Source organism: Lampris incognitus, chromosome 14 (assembly GCF_029633865.1).
Source record: "Lampris incognitus isolate fLamInc1 chromosome 14, fLamInc1.hap2, whole genome shotgun sequence".
Lineage (NCBI taxonomy): Eukaryota > Metazoa > Chordata > Actinopteri > Lampriformes > Lampridae > Lampris > Lampris incognitus.
Window position 1 is genome coordinate 15,339,831 of NC_079224.1, and position 15,754 is coordinate 15,355,584.

Below are 15,754 nucleotides of genomic sequence, written 5' to 3' on the forward strand. Positions count from 1 at the left end.
GCTCAGTTAGCGCCACAAACTACCGGACCCGTTTGTGGTTCCACAGAGTAGCCGACGTTGGAGCAACGCCGCCGGATAGCACCACTGGTGACACACAAGCACCAGCAATTTGGAGCAGCCATCTTGCGTGAGAGGTTGTGCGGAGTTGTCCGCTCACCCTTTTTGTGCACTTCAGGACTGTGAGTACAGTAATTACTTATTACCGAAGAAGGATCCAAAGGAATTGAATCAAGTGCACCTGGACTTGGTATATATCCGTGAAGACGTTTCGCCTCTCATCCAAGAGGCTTCATCAGTTCGTGCCTTTCTGACTAGACCAAGCTAGTCTGACTGCCTGGTGATGAAACTCAGATATTTAGCCTCTTTGGAGTCGTTATCAGAGCTATTGATGTCAATGGCTCTTTTGTGTTCCGATGTTTAGCAACGACAGTCGTTGGGGGTGTTAGTTTCGACTTCGTTAGTGCTCCATTCAGTGGTCATGAGTCGTTGGAGCCGTTGGTGACCGACTGTTGTTCTTGGAGGCTAAGCTTTTGAGTCTCCTGGGTAGAGATGAAAGGACGGCATTGTAAGTGGGAGATAGGTGGTGTCGCAGACCTCCTGTGTTGAGGGATGGTTTTTCCAGTTTCGCATTGATGGCTTCCTTCACCCCTCTTTCAAACCATCTATCTTCCCTGTCCCAAATGTGTACGTTGTTGTCCTCGAAGGAGTGTGTCTTCTCCTTTAGGTGTAGATAGACTGCTGAGTCTTGTCCTGAGGAGTTTGGCCCTCTGTGTTGGGCCATCCGTTTGTGTAGTGGTTGTTTGGTTTCTCCTATGTATAGGTCATTGCAATCCTCATTGCATTGTACAGCATACACCAGATTGCTTTTCTGGGTGTGTGGTACACGGTCTTTGGGATGAACCAGTCTTTGTCGGAGTGTGTTGCTGGGTTTGAAGTATACCGGGATGCGGTGTTTGTTAAAAATTCTCCTGAGTTTCTCTGAGACCCCAGAAACATACGGGATGACTGTGTTATTCCTTCTGTTCCTCTTCTCCTCATTGCTCACCCGGTTGGTCTTTCTGGAACGTGTTGCAGTTTTCACAAAGGTCCAACTGGGGTAGCCGCAGGTTTTTAGAGCTCCCCTCAGGTGTTTGTGTTCTTTCCTTTGGGCCTGAGTGCTGCTGGGCACATTATCAGCTCTGTGTTGCAGAGTTCTGATGACGCCCAGTTCAATGAAGTTATCTTCATTGAAAAGTACAGTGCTTTTCCTTCAAAAATATGGACATTTCAATGTGATCCCAAACTTTTGAACGGTAGTGTGTATATATATATATATATATATATATATATATATATATATATATATATATATATATGACAGCTGATGATTGCTTATGGCATGAAACAGGCTTGCACTGTCTCATAAAGAATTTACTTGACTCACTGGATTACATACATACATACATATACATTTGCATGTGTGTATTTATGTACATTTTTGTGTATGTGAAATGGATTGATTCAAACTTTGTAAACGATCAGTAAAATGTTGTCAGTGTTATTTAAAGATCACTGTAATTGGCTCTGACTAATGACTGACTGCTGTGTGCTGTGAAGGTGGAGTCCTGGCCAGCGTTGAGGATCCCTTCGAGCAAGAGTTCATTAAAAGCAACATTGAGTTGTTAAGAGACAGCCAGGAGTCTTTCTGGATTGGCCTGTTCAAGTCTCACGATGGTGCAGTTACACTTCCCGTCCTTTCATGAAAAGAAAAAGGAAGCTACATTCGCTTATCAATAAATAGAGAAACTGGAATGTTATATATACACTAGTGGTATGAAATTATATATACACTTCTTTCTAGGGAATATACTAGAAGTTTCCTTCTACTATGTTCACTTAGACAATACTAAACGAGAACACCAAAGAATGAAGTCATTGAAACTTCTTATTTTTTTGTTCCCAGGAAAATGGTTGTGGCTGGATAAGACAGTCATGGACTACACTAACTGGGCTGAAGACATGTCTGGTGCTTACAGCTCTGATTATGGAGAGATCCAGGCTGAAGACGGGACATGGAGGGCGGCCCACCATCGGCATAATAGGGGTTACATCTGTAAAACGTCCAAAGGTCAGACCATCAGACCACCGATGTTTGAATTGATCATGTTGTCAAAGTGTCATTGGGACATTGTAACAAAAAAAAAAACTTAATTTGTCCCAAGAAATAGTCATCTTAGCCATGCAGTTACAGGTAATTTGATTGTGTTTCCAATTCTTTCCCATCAGTGATGCCAGAAAAATTGTTGCCATCATTTGGTAAGTTCTCCCACTTCATCAACCTGTCTCCACCTTAACGATAAACACAATGTTGGCTCATCGAAGCTTTGGTATTTCTACTTGAACTCCTTTTGAGTTATAATCCTCCACGAGCTGAAATCCTTATTTCCATGTTTGTGCAGCTCCTTTGACAAAGGAAGCCCGATACCGTGTCCACACGAGCTTGGCCATTGTGCTAGTCATTAGCATCATTGCCGTCATGGCAGTCACCGGGTTTTTTGTCTACAAGAAATCTGGGCGTCCCTTACCCACCTTTGACAACCCAAACTACTTCACCAGGGAGCTGTCTCAGCCTGATGTGGTGGACACCAATAAGCTGATAGAGAATGTAGAGGAGGATGAGAACCCAGAGCCCATCGTATCCCTGTGATGTGGCACTGGTAGACTATATATGTATGTGTGTGTGTGTGTGTGTGTGTGTGTGTGTGTGTGTGTGTGTCGGGCTGGAGGTTGTTGGTGTATAATAAGCAAGGCTCAGCATTTTCAGTTTTTACCGATTTTCATGGAAAAATACCCAGATTTTTGAACTGATTTTCACCCGGATTTTATGTTTCCACGGATCCAAAAGTTGTTCCTGTTCGTGTGAGGTTGTGTAACAGTGTCCTCTTGGCGAAATTTGGCATGCTGGACGGCTTTGAAAAATAAAAAACCAAAAACGCTGAGCCTTGATAATAAGTTAGTCTATTCACTAGAACTTTGTAGACAGTTGTGAAGCACAAAGAGTTTCAGTGGAGTTGGTAATGTATGACCTCATGGAACAAAACAGTTTAGGCTGTAGGATGTAGAACCTTACATAAAGGATTCATCAGCGTTTGAAATACTTTTTTTTTTGTTGCTGAATTTGAAAACAAATGCACAGTTTTAAATCAATACTCAAGTTAGGATACAGCGTCGTCTGTGCATTTTCAACCTGCTGAGGTTCTTTTGAGTTAAAACTTGAATTTTTTGACTCTGATTCATAACCGTCGAAACAGTAAAAGCAAAAGTACCTTGTTCTTACTTGGCAAAATTAGAACATATGTGTTTATTTGAGGTATTACATTTCCCGCCACTTATCTGTATTATTACAACTTGACTTTTCAGACACATTTCCCCGCTAAAAGAGACGAATATACCATTTTGACTCCATTCTGACTCTTTATTACATTATAGTGTCTTAATTTTGGGGAATATACTACAGGATGATGACCAAAGTGTCTCTGCAAGATGGGATCATGTTTTAATGGCTTTTAATGTCATTCGTGTTTCACTTGTTTCTTGTTTGCACATGCCTGTATGGGAAAGTACAATAATAAATAGTCTTTTCATAAAATGGCGGTGTATTGATTCTGTAACGACAGCCGTTCTCACCAGATTTCGCCGAGTATTGATAAGAATCGACCATGTTGTGCAAAACGGTGTTACTCAGTGCAAACAGGCTCCCCGTTTTTCTCCCCAGTTGTACTTGGCCACTTACCCCACTCTTCCAAGCCTTCCTGGTCACTGCTCCACCCCCTCTGCTGATCCAGGGAGGGCTGCAGACTACCACATGCCTCCTCCGATACATGTGGAGTCGCCAGCTGCTTCTTTTCACCTGACAGTGAGGAGTTTTGCCAGGGCGGACGTAGCGCATGGGAGGATCACGCTGCCCCCCCCCCCCCCCCCAGTTCCCCCTCCCCCCTGAACAGGTGCCCCGACTGACCAGAGGAGGCGCTAGTGCAGCGACCAGGACACATACCCACATCCGGCTTCCCACCTGCAGACACGGCCAATTGTATCTGTAGGGATGCCGGACCAAGCCGGAGGTAACACGGGGATTCGAACCGGCGATCCCTGTGTTGGTAGGCAACGGAATAGACCGCCACGCCACCCGGATGCCCACAAATGGGCTTTTAATGTCCCTCGTACCTGTTCCTCTAATTTGTCTCTAATATTGAAACCCGGTGGCTGAGAGATACACAGAGGAACACCTGCCACCTCCATACAGCATCTCCACCTCGTCCCGAATAGGGCTGTTTAACGTGCATTGTCATCCCTTTTTTGACAACATCCATCCATCCATTATCCAAGCCGCTTATCCTAATTAGGGTCGTGGGATGCTGGAGCCTATCCCAGCAGTCCTAGGACGGCAGGCAAGGAAACACCCTGGACAGGCCGCCAGACCATCACAGGGCTGACACATTCACACCTAGGGACAGTTTAGTACGGCCAACACCTGACCTACATGTCTTTGGGCTGTGGGAGGAAAGTGGAGCACCCGGAGGAAACCGACACGGGGAGAACATGCAACCTACACACAGAGGACGACTCGGGATGACCCCCCAAGGTTGGGCAACCCCGGGGTTCGAACCCAGGGCCTTATTGCTGCGAGGCGACCGCAGTAACCACCGCACCGCCCAGGGTGACAACAGTCCTTCGAATTTAGATGAACCCGTTTCGAGTCTGGGCCAGCTCAGGCGGTCCGGAGGGTAAAATAACGAAGCACAAGACGTGTTGAATCGTTTTATCATCAGGTGAAATGTCACATCACATGATCTTGAGTAAAAGAACGCCTATTGGTCAAAACCAACTGGAGGAACGCTGTACAAAATGAAAACAAACGCGCAAGTAAGTTCGGAAAGAACAGTCAGTTCAAGTTGGTAGACCCACGGTCTTCTCACACTGGACCTTCATCGTCTGACCGAACCGACCCGTCATGTTTGAATGATACCAAACAGTGCAACGGGCTCTCCGGTTCTCCTACTGTTAACTACCAAGGCAATTATGACATATATACAAATGCATAGAGGTTGTATTCAAGCTATATATTTTATCACAAGAAGATGCATAGAGGATCCAGCACATAGCACGAGTCAGTGTCACTAAAAAATGATTCATGCTTCCAGACAGGGCAAATGCAAGTCAGTAAATATGCTTGAACTCTTGTTTTAAAAAAAGTAGGAAGCAAGGTATGACTTCATTTTACAATCACGTGTAGAAAAATAGTTCCAGACTTTTCTTATCAACGTTTGAAAATAAACCGTTGAAAGAGATATGCTCGTAACATTAGGTAAATGGGGACAGAACCGATCCGTGACTAAATCAAGCGAATTAGTTGTTTTTCCGGGGGTCCCCCCCCCCCACACACACACACACACTAACAGATTAGTATTAAATTCATTAAAAAAAAAAACTTCCCTTTGTAAATAACTGTTGTAGAAAAGAAAGCCAGTCACCTCGGTTTGACTAAATAACCGGTCGAATTCAGGGGAAACCAAGCCATAAAACGCCACACGGCGACAGGAGACGGAAGACGGCCGTCATCGGTACGGGAGGTTTTGCCTGGGCGCTGCGGGGCTCGACCCCGGTCCACATCTGTGCAGGAAACGGGTGTACTGTGGGTGTCTCCATGGAGCTCAGCGTTGTAGTGTGACAGACGAGACAGAAGACCCATCCAGAAACAAGACGCGTCGACTGAGAGAATGAGAGAAAAGCAGTGCGATTGCGTGAAAGGAAAAGACAAAAAGAATGACAGAAATGGGTTGGGGGGTGGGGGTGGGGGGTGGAGGGGGGCCATATTGTGTACAAAGACGGGACGCATCCTGCCCATCCGTTAGTGCGTCGCAACTTGAGCAGCATAAATCCATGCACAGACCCACAGTAGAAAAACAGGAAACAGTCACTAGTGTATATAGGAGTCCCCGTGCCACTGTCTCATGCCCCCGTGCCTCCCCTCTCTATCTCTGTCCCTGTCCCTGTCTCTGTCCCTGTCCCTGTCTCGCTCTCGCTCTCGGTCTCTCTGGCGGTCTCTGTCTCTGCTGTGGTAGTGGTGGTAGTTGTGATGCTGCGCGGGATAGTGGTCGCTGCGGTGGATCCGCGCTGGGACGTGCTGGTGGTGTCTGTGCTGCCGGTTGCGTTCGTTGCGCTCCAGCTCGTACTCCTCCCCTGGGTGGGGCTGGCTGCCCCCGCGGTGGTGGTGGTGGTGATGGTGGTGGTGGTTACTGTTGTGATGATGGTGGTTATGGTCCCTGTGGGACACCACGGGCCTGTGGTTGTAGCGGACCGCCCCCTCCTCCTCCTCGTCCTCTTCCTCCTCTGCTACCTCTGCATCCTCCTCCTCCTCCTCCTCTTGGGCCCTTTCCTCGGGTGGCAGTCTGCTGCGGGGGAGCCTCTGGGTGTAGTCCCTGCTGTACTGTGTCTCTGCGGGCCCGTGCTGGGCGTGGTTGTGGTGCTCTGTCCTGCGGTGGTGGTGGTGGCGGTGGTGGTGAGAGTGGTGGTGGTGGGAGTGCTGGGGTCTCTTTGGTTCAGTCCTCAGGAGCCGTTCGTCCTCTCCCTCCTCTCCATGGCCATCCTCGGCTGGCTGCTCCTGGGCTGGGGCTTGGGGGGGATCCGTGTCGAGGTGGTTTTCACGGGAACCTTTCCTCTTGATGGCCGCCGACTTTTTGCTTTTCTCCTCCACCTGCGGCAAGATGAGAGAAACGACGCAGTTCAAGTCGAATGCTACATTCACGTGTACTTGAACGTGCAACATTTATTTTACACGCATAACATTTGCATAACGCATGCGTGTGCACACAAAAAGCACAAAAGCTTACACACACGCATATGGTGTGAGAGTGGGGGGGGGGGTATTGCTGCCTAGATGGGCTCGAAGTGGTCGACACAGATCAGTTAAAACTGAAGCAAGAGGGCGTCTGGGTAGCATAGCGGTCTATTCCATTGCCTGCCAACTCGGGGATCGGCGGTTCGAATCCCCGTGTTGCCTCCGGCTTGGTCGTGCGTCCCTACAGACACAGTTGGCCGTGTCTGCGGGTGGGAAGCCGGATGTGGGTATGTGTCCTGGTCGCTGCACTAGCGCCTCCTCCTCTGGTTGGTCGGGCTGTCTGTTCCGGGGGGGAGGGGGATAGCATGATCCTCCCACACGCTACGTCCCCCTGACAAAACTCCTCACTGTCAGGTGAGAAGAAGCGGCTAGCGACTCCACATGTATTGGAGGAGGCTTGTGGTAGTCTGCAGCCCTCCTCAAGTCGGCAGAGGGGGTGGAGCAGCGACCGGGACAACCTGGGAGAGTGGCTGGATACAATTGGGGAGAAAAATGGGAGGGGGGCTGAAGCAAGAGGCTCTTAAAGGGTGCGGGGTGGTGATATCCAATTTTACGTGGGACTTCTTAATACAGCCAAGCACACTCCATTCACGCCACGGCCAGACAGACACACCGGTTGTGTCGCACATCTGCTATAAAAACTACACACGTCGTATCATTTCAAAACAATTTTCTAAGTACACAGGGTGCCATTGCTCATCTCCACTACTTCTGTGGTCGACTGGGAGGTTGACCCGGCTACAGAGGCATTTGATGGTATCTCACTCACCTGAGGTTGAGCTATCTCATTTCTGCACATTTCCATGATGGAGTGGGATGGGGAGAAATGAAATGAAAACATGACATGAATAAACGATGGAGTAAGGAAAGGTCTGCAGGAGAGCTATTGAGCTTCCTCTGTACTTTGCTACTGTGTCCAAGATTTACAATGCAAAGTTACTTTTCATATCAGCCGTTTGCAGTACAGTATTAGAAAACTTCAGCATTGCTCGAATTATGTTGGGAAGCTAGAAGATTGAGATGAGATGAGATGAGATGATACGAGATGGAAAGATGGCATCTCTGCAGTATCCTCTGACTCACCATAGCCTGCAGTGGCGTGTACTGTACTCAAGACCAAGTCAGTTAGTGGCTGTGATAAATAGACTTATGACAGCTGCGTTATGCAGATGATCATATCCATGCCACCTCTAAATGATGTGCCGCATTTGATCTCTGAAATACAGTCTATGCCTTGTGTCTGCATGTCACTTCCTTACACCTGTACCACTTCCTGTATCACACCAGCACTCGGGAAACGTCTATATCTTGGTATTACAGTCCTCCGTCCTCTCTGCCAGTGGTACCTGTGTTCGTGCAGGGCTGGTGGGCAGTGTGTTCTCTGCCAGCTGGGCAACCAGGGGGTTGACAGGCTGCATCTCTGGAGGGTGGGTGGCTCTCCAGTAGGACTCCAGGTAATCGGCGATGTGCTCACAGGCATCGGTCAGCTGGTTTTCATCCAGGATGACGTCAAACATTTCCTGCCGGTGGGGGGGGGGGAGACAAGCAAAACGGTGGACAGGATTTAAGGGGGGAGCAGGGAAACGAGGTCCTGCGCTTGCCCATATTTCAGACAGCGTCTCAGACGATATCTGTGTCATCGCCTTCCTTTTCAGCCCCTGGCAGACAGAGCGGAGGGAAGGACTTTTAAAAATAACATTCTTTCAGTAATCAGATTAAGTCTGTCTGTGATTAGGTCCCGGGGCGAGATTCAGATAAGGAGATGTAAGGAAATAAGGTCGTCGCGAAAGAAAGGAGGACACTTGGGTACAGTTTCTTAAGGAGCATTCAAAGAGGGTTTTGAGCGTGTCCACAGACAGAGGAGGGATTAAGACCTCTCCAGCTAGAGCCCAAAGAGTTTTCCATGATGGCCTAGGATGAAACGTGCTCTCTCTGTTGGCACGAACTACAATGCCAGTGGCGCATGGATGGTCCCATCTCCCACCCCCTCTTTTTTGTGTAAAACCAAGGCTCTTTGAGATAGCATGGGGAGTAAGATTTCTGACTTGACCAAATCATCTAAAATGCAAATCAAACCATTCTGAATTTCAAGCAATAGCTTTATTTATTGGCTGTTTGTACCGCAGGGGCGCAACGAGGGGGGGGTGCAGAGGGTGCAATGCACACAGGCGCCGCATCAGCGAGGGCGCCAAAACACCGTACGCAAAAAAAAAAAAATTAAAAAATATAACATGTAACTATATATTCTAATCCAAAATTCTCATCTAAGTAATAATTGTTTCCTAAATATTAAACTTTTAATAAACAAATAGGCCTATCACCAGAAATTGTTTACTGTACACTGTACTTTTGGCGCCCCCCGCTGACGCGGCGCCTGTGTGCATTGCATCCTCTGCACCCCCCCCCCTCGTTACGCCCCTGTTTGTACGGACACGGATGGGTACTTCATGGGTACACCTTACTGGAAAACTCTGTTAAGCTGTTTTTCCTGGTAGAATGACAGAATTGAGTCCTTGCCATTATAACAGTCTGACAACCACAGAGAGATTTCAAAAAAAGTCAAAACATCATGTTGGGATCACAAAGATATTAGTTAAAAGTGAACATTTAGTGTTCACACAATGTAAAAATACGTGATTTCAATTAGAATCGACATCCTCTTTTTCTTTTCTTCCGCACCTCTACCAATGCCCCCAATGACCCTGACAGCGAAAACACGGCCGTACAAATAACACTGACTTGACTTGACTCGACTATGGCAAATAAATGGAAAAATATAACAACTCCACAGAATGGCCACTAGATGGCGCTCACCGGTGGACACTGGGCCAGCTTGTCTGCTGCGACTAGCTGAACGTTCAGATGTTTGGTCTGAGACTTTCCCCTGGTCTTTATCAGCCTGGTCAGCACCTGCACAGCAGCAGCGAAGACAGGGAGAAGAAAGACAGGAAAAGACAGAGGGCGGAGAAGGGAAAGTGCTGGCTGTCGCCATTTTTAAATAGCCAAACAGATGCAGCGTTCACGGACACACCTCATCATTCTCAGAATTACACAGAAGGCACAACGCAGAGATGACGAATAACACAAATGAGCGCACTCTGTGAGGTTTGTGTTCTGTTAAACTGACTTGATACGGTGATGAACCGGAGACTCCGGTTCATCACCTGACACGCGTGTCTTTAGGAGAAAACTGGGGTTTCCAAAGGAAACAAACAACCTGCACACAGATGTGCTGAAGCTGAACCCAGGACCGCTGTGATGTGAGGCGACAGTGAAAACCACTACGCCACCATGGCGGTTTCAAATTGAAATCTATAGGCGCATTCTTCTTGATGTGTGTCAGCCAGCGCCGGTTTTGGGTGGCCTTTATTGACTCCACCAATTGAATCCACTTAATCAAAACTGTGAGAAACTTTTTTTTTTTTGCCCTTGAGAAAGTGAAGCAAAATACAATGCAACAAAAGAGGGTTTGACCCCACCCAAGTTGTTCGGACGGTGTTCTTGAAAGTAGTGCATACTCTAACCTTCACTTGAATGAGGCTTACCTTCGGCGAGGAGATCTTGACATAGACGAGGATTGGGGCCAAGGAGGTCTTGGTTACCTGGAGAGGATGGTTGACCGTATCTGCGTCCAGCACTATCAGCTGAAGGCTGCGGGCCAGCTCAAAGATGCGCTCCACTTCCCCCTGAATCTGTGCTGCAGACGGAGGAGGTGGAAGGGGTCAAATGACTATCAATCAATCCAGCGTCTTTAATTTCAGTGCACCTCACCATCTATATATTTCTCTTTTAGATATGTGACAGCACACCGAGGGGTTGCTCTGGTCAAATAGAGGCTCACTAACAGTCACACTTTGCGAATGAATAGAAAAGTGTATTTACTTGGGCTCTTCTTGACATCTTTAACACGAGCTACCACTTAAAAGCTACCACTGTCGTCCACAATACTTTTCAAATGACTGTTTTGGTGGTCCGAGACCTGAGGACCCCCAAAAAAATGACAAGTCCATTTAATGCCACTGTACATCATGTCAACAGGAGAGCACTTGAAATGCAAAAAAAAAAACAAAAAAAACCCACAAACGTGAGAACCTATTTTTTCTTGAAAAATTAATATTTAATAATAAATTTTTGAAATATAAATATCCAGCATTGTAGCGAAATTCGGGGGCAGTCTGAGAGACCGTCGCCACAGCCGGGACGCGAACCCGTGTCTTCCGCTCTGCAAGCGACAACGTTAAACAGTCGACTAAAGGGTGCGACCCGTCAGTCAAGGACCAACGTGTCTACTTATCCACGCACGTTACAGTATAAATAAAGTTGGTCAGAATGAAAAGGCTTTGGTGCATTCAAACCAGCGTAAATCTAAAAAAAAAATAAAATAAAATGGAAGCAAACACGTGCCCCCAAATACTGCTTTCTTTTCTTTTCTTTTCTTTCTCTTTCTCTTTCTTTTCTTTTTTTTGGAAAAGAAAAAACAACCAAAACAGCACATGTAATGAGGATGCCACAGTGTACCGAATCATCCGGAGTGCCCTGGGATTAATGAAACATTACACCAGAGGATTTGACAACCATGGGAAACACCAGGGAGAGTAACTCACACAGAGAGGGTCTCAGGATAAGGGGTGTCATCTACCGTGTCTGGTTTTTTTTAGGGGGGGGGGTGTAAACTATTTCGTAACTGTGATGTTGAACTGCATATAGATGCATTGGACTTGACTTGACTTATATATATATATAGGCCTCTAGGAGGATCGAGCGGGACAGAAAGCGTTGGAACAAGCAGTAGCTGTGGACCTTGAGAAACTTTCGATGCTTAAAATAATTACAGTACACGGCCGTACGCTACCCTGATAGTCATCTGATAACAAACATCCATCAGCGAACATTAGCTTGCAGTGACCTGATCCAAGTCCAAACCGAAAGTAAATCAAGGCCCATGTGAATCACAATCTGTACAATAAACAGCAGCAATACAAGGCTTGGTTGGTACACGTGTGCATAGGCGGACTACCGCGTGGGCAAAGTGGGTACGTGCACAGGGCCCCACAGCGGAGATTTACTATCTTTTATCATGTGTGAAGTATTTTTGGTTTTAAAAAAATGACTGGAGTAAACGTGATTTCGAAAACGTAATATGATTACGAAACTGTTTGCATGTTTTGTAAATCAGCCGATTAAATCACGTAACGTCGTAACGCCGCAGCGTATAATAGGTCAAAGGTCAATTCCGCCGTCACCGCGGAGCAACAGGGCGCGTTCAGCGGGGTGGCCAAAGCGGGAAGTCCCAAAATGAAAAGCAGTTAAAGACGCCGCGTCGGTACAACAAATACCCCCCCCCCGCGGCGCGGAGACGCCGGAGCATGCCGGCCCTCACGGCCCCCGAGTCGGAAACTCGTCCGGGAGCTGGACTTCGACGACGACTTGATCTGGACTTTGTCGACGACTTGATCAGCGGCTTCTCTACGAAGACGGGCGGGTTTAGGTAGGATATTTTCACTTGTCTGGCTCCTAAATATGTGTAACCGGTTATTTTCTCGCCCGGTGCGGGATTCGATACGGGGTGTACTGCACCACAAGGCGACGTCGCTAACCGCTCGGCTAAAGGGTCAGACCCGTTAGCTAGGGGCTAACGTGTGTTATTAGTAGTTTACATATGTATACACTGTGCGTGGCATGTATAGAACGAAACAGACCTGAAACGGAAGTAGTTCTTACACGTCAAACTAACGACTGTAACTTCAAGGTGGGTGGGGTCTTGTGACGAATTTGTCCGGGCCGGTGGTCGCGCTAATCCGTCCATGCACACGTGAGGTAAAGGGAAGGTGGGGCGTTTAATAGAAAAGCACAGACGAGCTATCATGTGGGTCCCTTCTGTCATACGTACCGGCCGCATCTGCAGATCAGAGAGCAGTGAGAAAGACAAGAGTAGAGAAAGCCAAGTAAATCTTATCCCCCCTCTTATTTGGTGCCCATCCACTCCCCCTTAAATCCAAGGGGGGAGTTCTAGCCTGCACTCTCGCTGGCTCTAGAGAAAAGCGATGCCAAGCATCCCTGGTATACCCATTACCGTACAATCTTTACACAGACATCGAAACAAGCCTGTGTCCCAAATGACCTCCTATTTTATGTCGTGTCCTTGATTATCCTAGTTTATCGTTATTGTGTTGCACACCGAGCTCTGTGATAATTATGCTGCTGAGGTCTGAATTATTGCTCCTAATACGATAGGTGAAAGGGTTCATTTGAAAAAGTGCCTATTTATTACAAGTGCATATTTATTACATATCATATTTCTTGCAGAGATTTAATATGGCTTTTTACTGTGTAGAATCTATATAGCTTTATTAGATAAGATACATGAAGAGGTCAGTGCTAGTCTGATATGTTAGGATCAGACCTGGCTTAAGTCGTATTGTTTGTTGGTTAAAACTGAGGATCAGTGATTCACTAAGGGGCGTAATACAACAATGAAAAGGGCCATCAAAGATCCCAAATAACAACTATAACATTGTGTTGTGGCATTGGCTCCGGAGATAGAGCGGGTCGTCTAGTAATCGGAGGGTGGCTGGTTTGATCCCCAGCTCTTCCAGAGAGCATATCGGAGTGTCCTTGAGCAAGACACTGAACCCCTACCTGCTCCTGATCAGCAGGTTGGTGCTTTGCATGACAACCTCCACCATCAGTGTATGAATGTGTGTGTGTGAATGGGTGAATGTGAGGCATCCACTGTAAAGCACTTTGAGTGGCCAGTAGACTAGAAAAGCGCTATATAAATGCTGTCTGTTTTAAATCTAAAAATTAGCTCAACTTTGATGCCAATTGTTGGTCTTAAAATGTGACTGTAATGGCTGTATGTGGTCCTGGGGGCCAATATCGTTTTCATATCCCAAAAGTGGGATACATGATTTTTTAAGAATGGATTTATAGAGCATCATTCCCAGTGTTAGACAATACGTCATTAGAGCATCAACAACACAAATGACCTGAGCGAGAGAAACCGGGAGCAAATGGCTCTGCACCATCACATGAAGAGATTTTGTGGTAACAAATGTTTAATAATAATACTTGAATGAGAATCTTAATGAAATCCACTTCCCACCTTCTGTCTATTCAAATCTTGTGAAAATAATCTTGTGGTACATTTTTTTCCTCTTCAGTAACAAAATTGATACATGATCTTGCATGATCTTTATTTATTTTTTTCTTCCATAAGCTCATGCATAAGGCATTGAGCTGTGGAAATGGTGACATACGCAAAGCCCAGTTATGATCGTAGAACTGAAGCATCATCAGTAAGAGGTGATGGTGGCGGTGGTTCACCCATAATCCATCCAGAGACTTGACAAATTGCCCTGTGGTAGTAATTCAAAATGGCCGCCGCTCCCTGATCCTTTAATTGGTGCTTCAGTGCAGCAACACAGAAGCCCGAATGAGCAGCATTTTTGAGAAGCTTCGAGTTTTTGTTAGCATTGTCTTATGACAACACCTTGAGTGTCAGAAAGTTGAGTTAATCACAGAAAAAAAATATTTCACGTGCAAAGTTTATTTTTCCAACACCGACGCCATCCCAAGCGTCATCATGTTGACTAAACCCCGACAATTTTCCATTCCAAGTAGTGAAATGGAAAGTATTATTTACATCCGCTGTTTAGTTTCAGATATAAGTAAAGCGTTATTTACCCAGATTGGAACGTGTGTTGGACCGGTCCATTAAGGCCTTTTTACTCGGGTTGTTAAGGATGTTCCGTTTGGCCAGAGAGATGTCTGCTGTGACCCGTGTAATAGTGATTCTTTAAAGAGACGAGAGAGGCGCCGACACACATTCAGTTAGGAAACAGCAGATGAAATTTCCATAATCCCTGTGGGAAAGTTAAATCGCTGCAACAGCAGAAGGAGTCCAAGGCATAACTTGAAATAAGAAGAATAAGTAGAGAAAGAGGCATATGAAGAAATAAGGATTACATGCCAATGCAACACCGCAGTCTTTTTTTTGAGGGGGGGGTTTTACCCCCCTTTTCTCCCCAATTGTACTTGGCCAATTACTCCACTTCTCCGAGCCGTCCCAGTCACTGTTCCACCCCCTCTGCTGATCCAGGGAGGGCTGCAGATTACCACATGCCTCCTCCGATACATGTGGAGTCGCCAGCTGCTACTTTTCACCTGATAGTGAGGAGTTTCACCAGGGGGACGTAGCACGAGGGGAGGATCACACTATTCCACCCAGTTCCCCCTCCCCCCTGAACAGGCGCCCTGACTGACCAGTGGAAGCGCTAGTGCAGCGACCAGGACACACACCCACATCTGGCTTCCCACCTACAGACATTTCCAATTGTGTCTGTAGGGATGCCCGACCAAGCCGGAGGTAACACGGGGATTCAAACCACAAATCCCCGTGTTGGTTGGCAACGGAACAGACCACTACGCTACCCGGATGTCCACCACAGTCATTTTAAGTAGAAAAAAAAAAGTTACACCATCGCCACTTTTACATGAAGCTAAAGAATTAAATCATAACTTACCTGCCTTCAAATCGATGTTTTAAAAAATCGAATAGTGCCTTTTGCATCATATCTGTAACCTGGGATTGAACAACAAAGCAAACAAGAAAAAAACAAATCATAGGCTTCAATAAAAATCTCATTTTGTTTTTATATGTGTCAGATGAACTACTTATGTCCTCATGAGAACGTAAACTGAGCCACGGCCTGGCAAAAACTGGGGGAGAGATTATGCAGCAAAGTCGAGCCATGGTCACTGTAATGAGGTAATCTTACCTCTAAGCCCTTTAAGGATGGCCCCATCAGACACCACAGGGACGCATGGTAGGCACTACATCATACATTGCCACCTGCTCCCCCTACAGCAGCCAAG

General features: G+C 46.6%; 2 protein-coding genes across 2 annotated transcripts in view; one reads left to right on the forward strand and one right to left on the reverse strand.

Annotated features, from left to right (window-relative positions):
* The window catches only part of mrc1b (mannose receptor, C type 1b), a 63,028-nt gene extending 59,412 nt beyond the window's left edge, over nucleotides 1-3,616 (forward strand). The window contains exons 30-33 of the mRNA XM_056293795.1: nucleotides 1,597-1,713; nucleotides 1,943-2,107; nucleotides 2,266-2,295; nucleotides 2,439-3,616. Coding sequence (XP_056149770.1) covers nucleotides 1,597-1,713; nucleotides 1,943-2,107; nucleotides 2,266-2,295; nucleotides 2,439-2,686 — 560 coding nt within the window. The 3' untranslated portion in view covers nucleotides 2,687-3,616. The remainder of the gene's footprint in view (nucleotides 1-1,596; nucleotides 1,714-1,942; nucleotides 2,108-2,265; nucleotides 2,296-2,438) is intronic.
* Nucleotides 3,617-5,956: 2,340 nt separating this feature from the next.
* cacnb2b (calcium channel, voltage-dependent, beta 2b) overlaps nucleotides 5,957-15,754 on the reverse strand; it is a 49,543-nt gene continuing 39,745 nt past the window's right edge. The window contains 9 exon segments of the mRNA XM_056293796.1: nucleotides 5,957-6,733; nucleotides 8,224-8,397; nucleotides 9,692-9,787; nucleotides 10,423-10,574; nucleotides 12,768-12,776; nucleotides 14,564-14,673; nucleotides 15,403-15,461; nucleotides 15,658-15,690; nucleotides 15,693-15,740. Of these exon segments, the coding sequence (XP_056149771.1) occupies nucleotides 5,957-6,733; nucleotides 8,224-8,397; nucleotides 9,692-9,787; nucleotides 10,423-10,574; nucleotides 12,768-12,776; nucleotides 14,564-14,673; nucleotides 15,403-15,461; nucleotides 15,658-15,690; nucleotides 15,693-15,740 (1,458 nt within the window).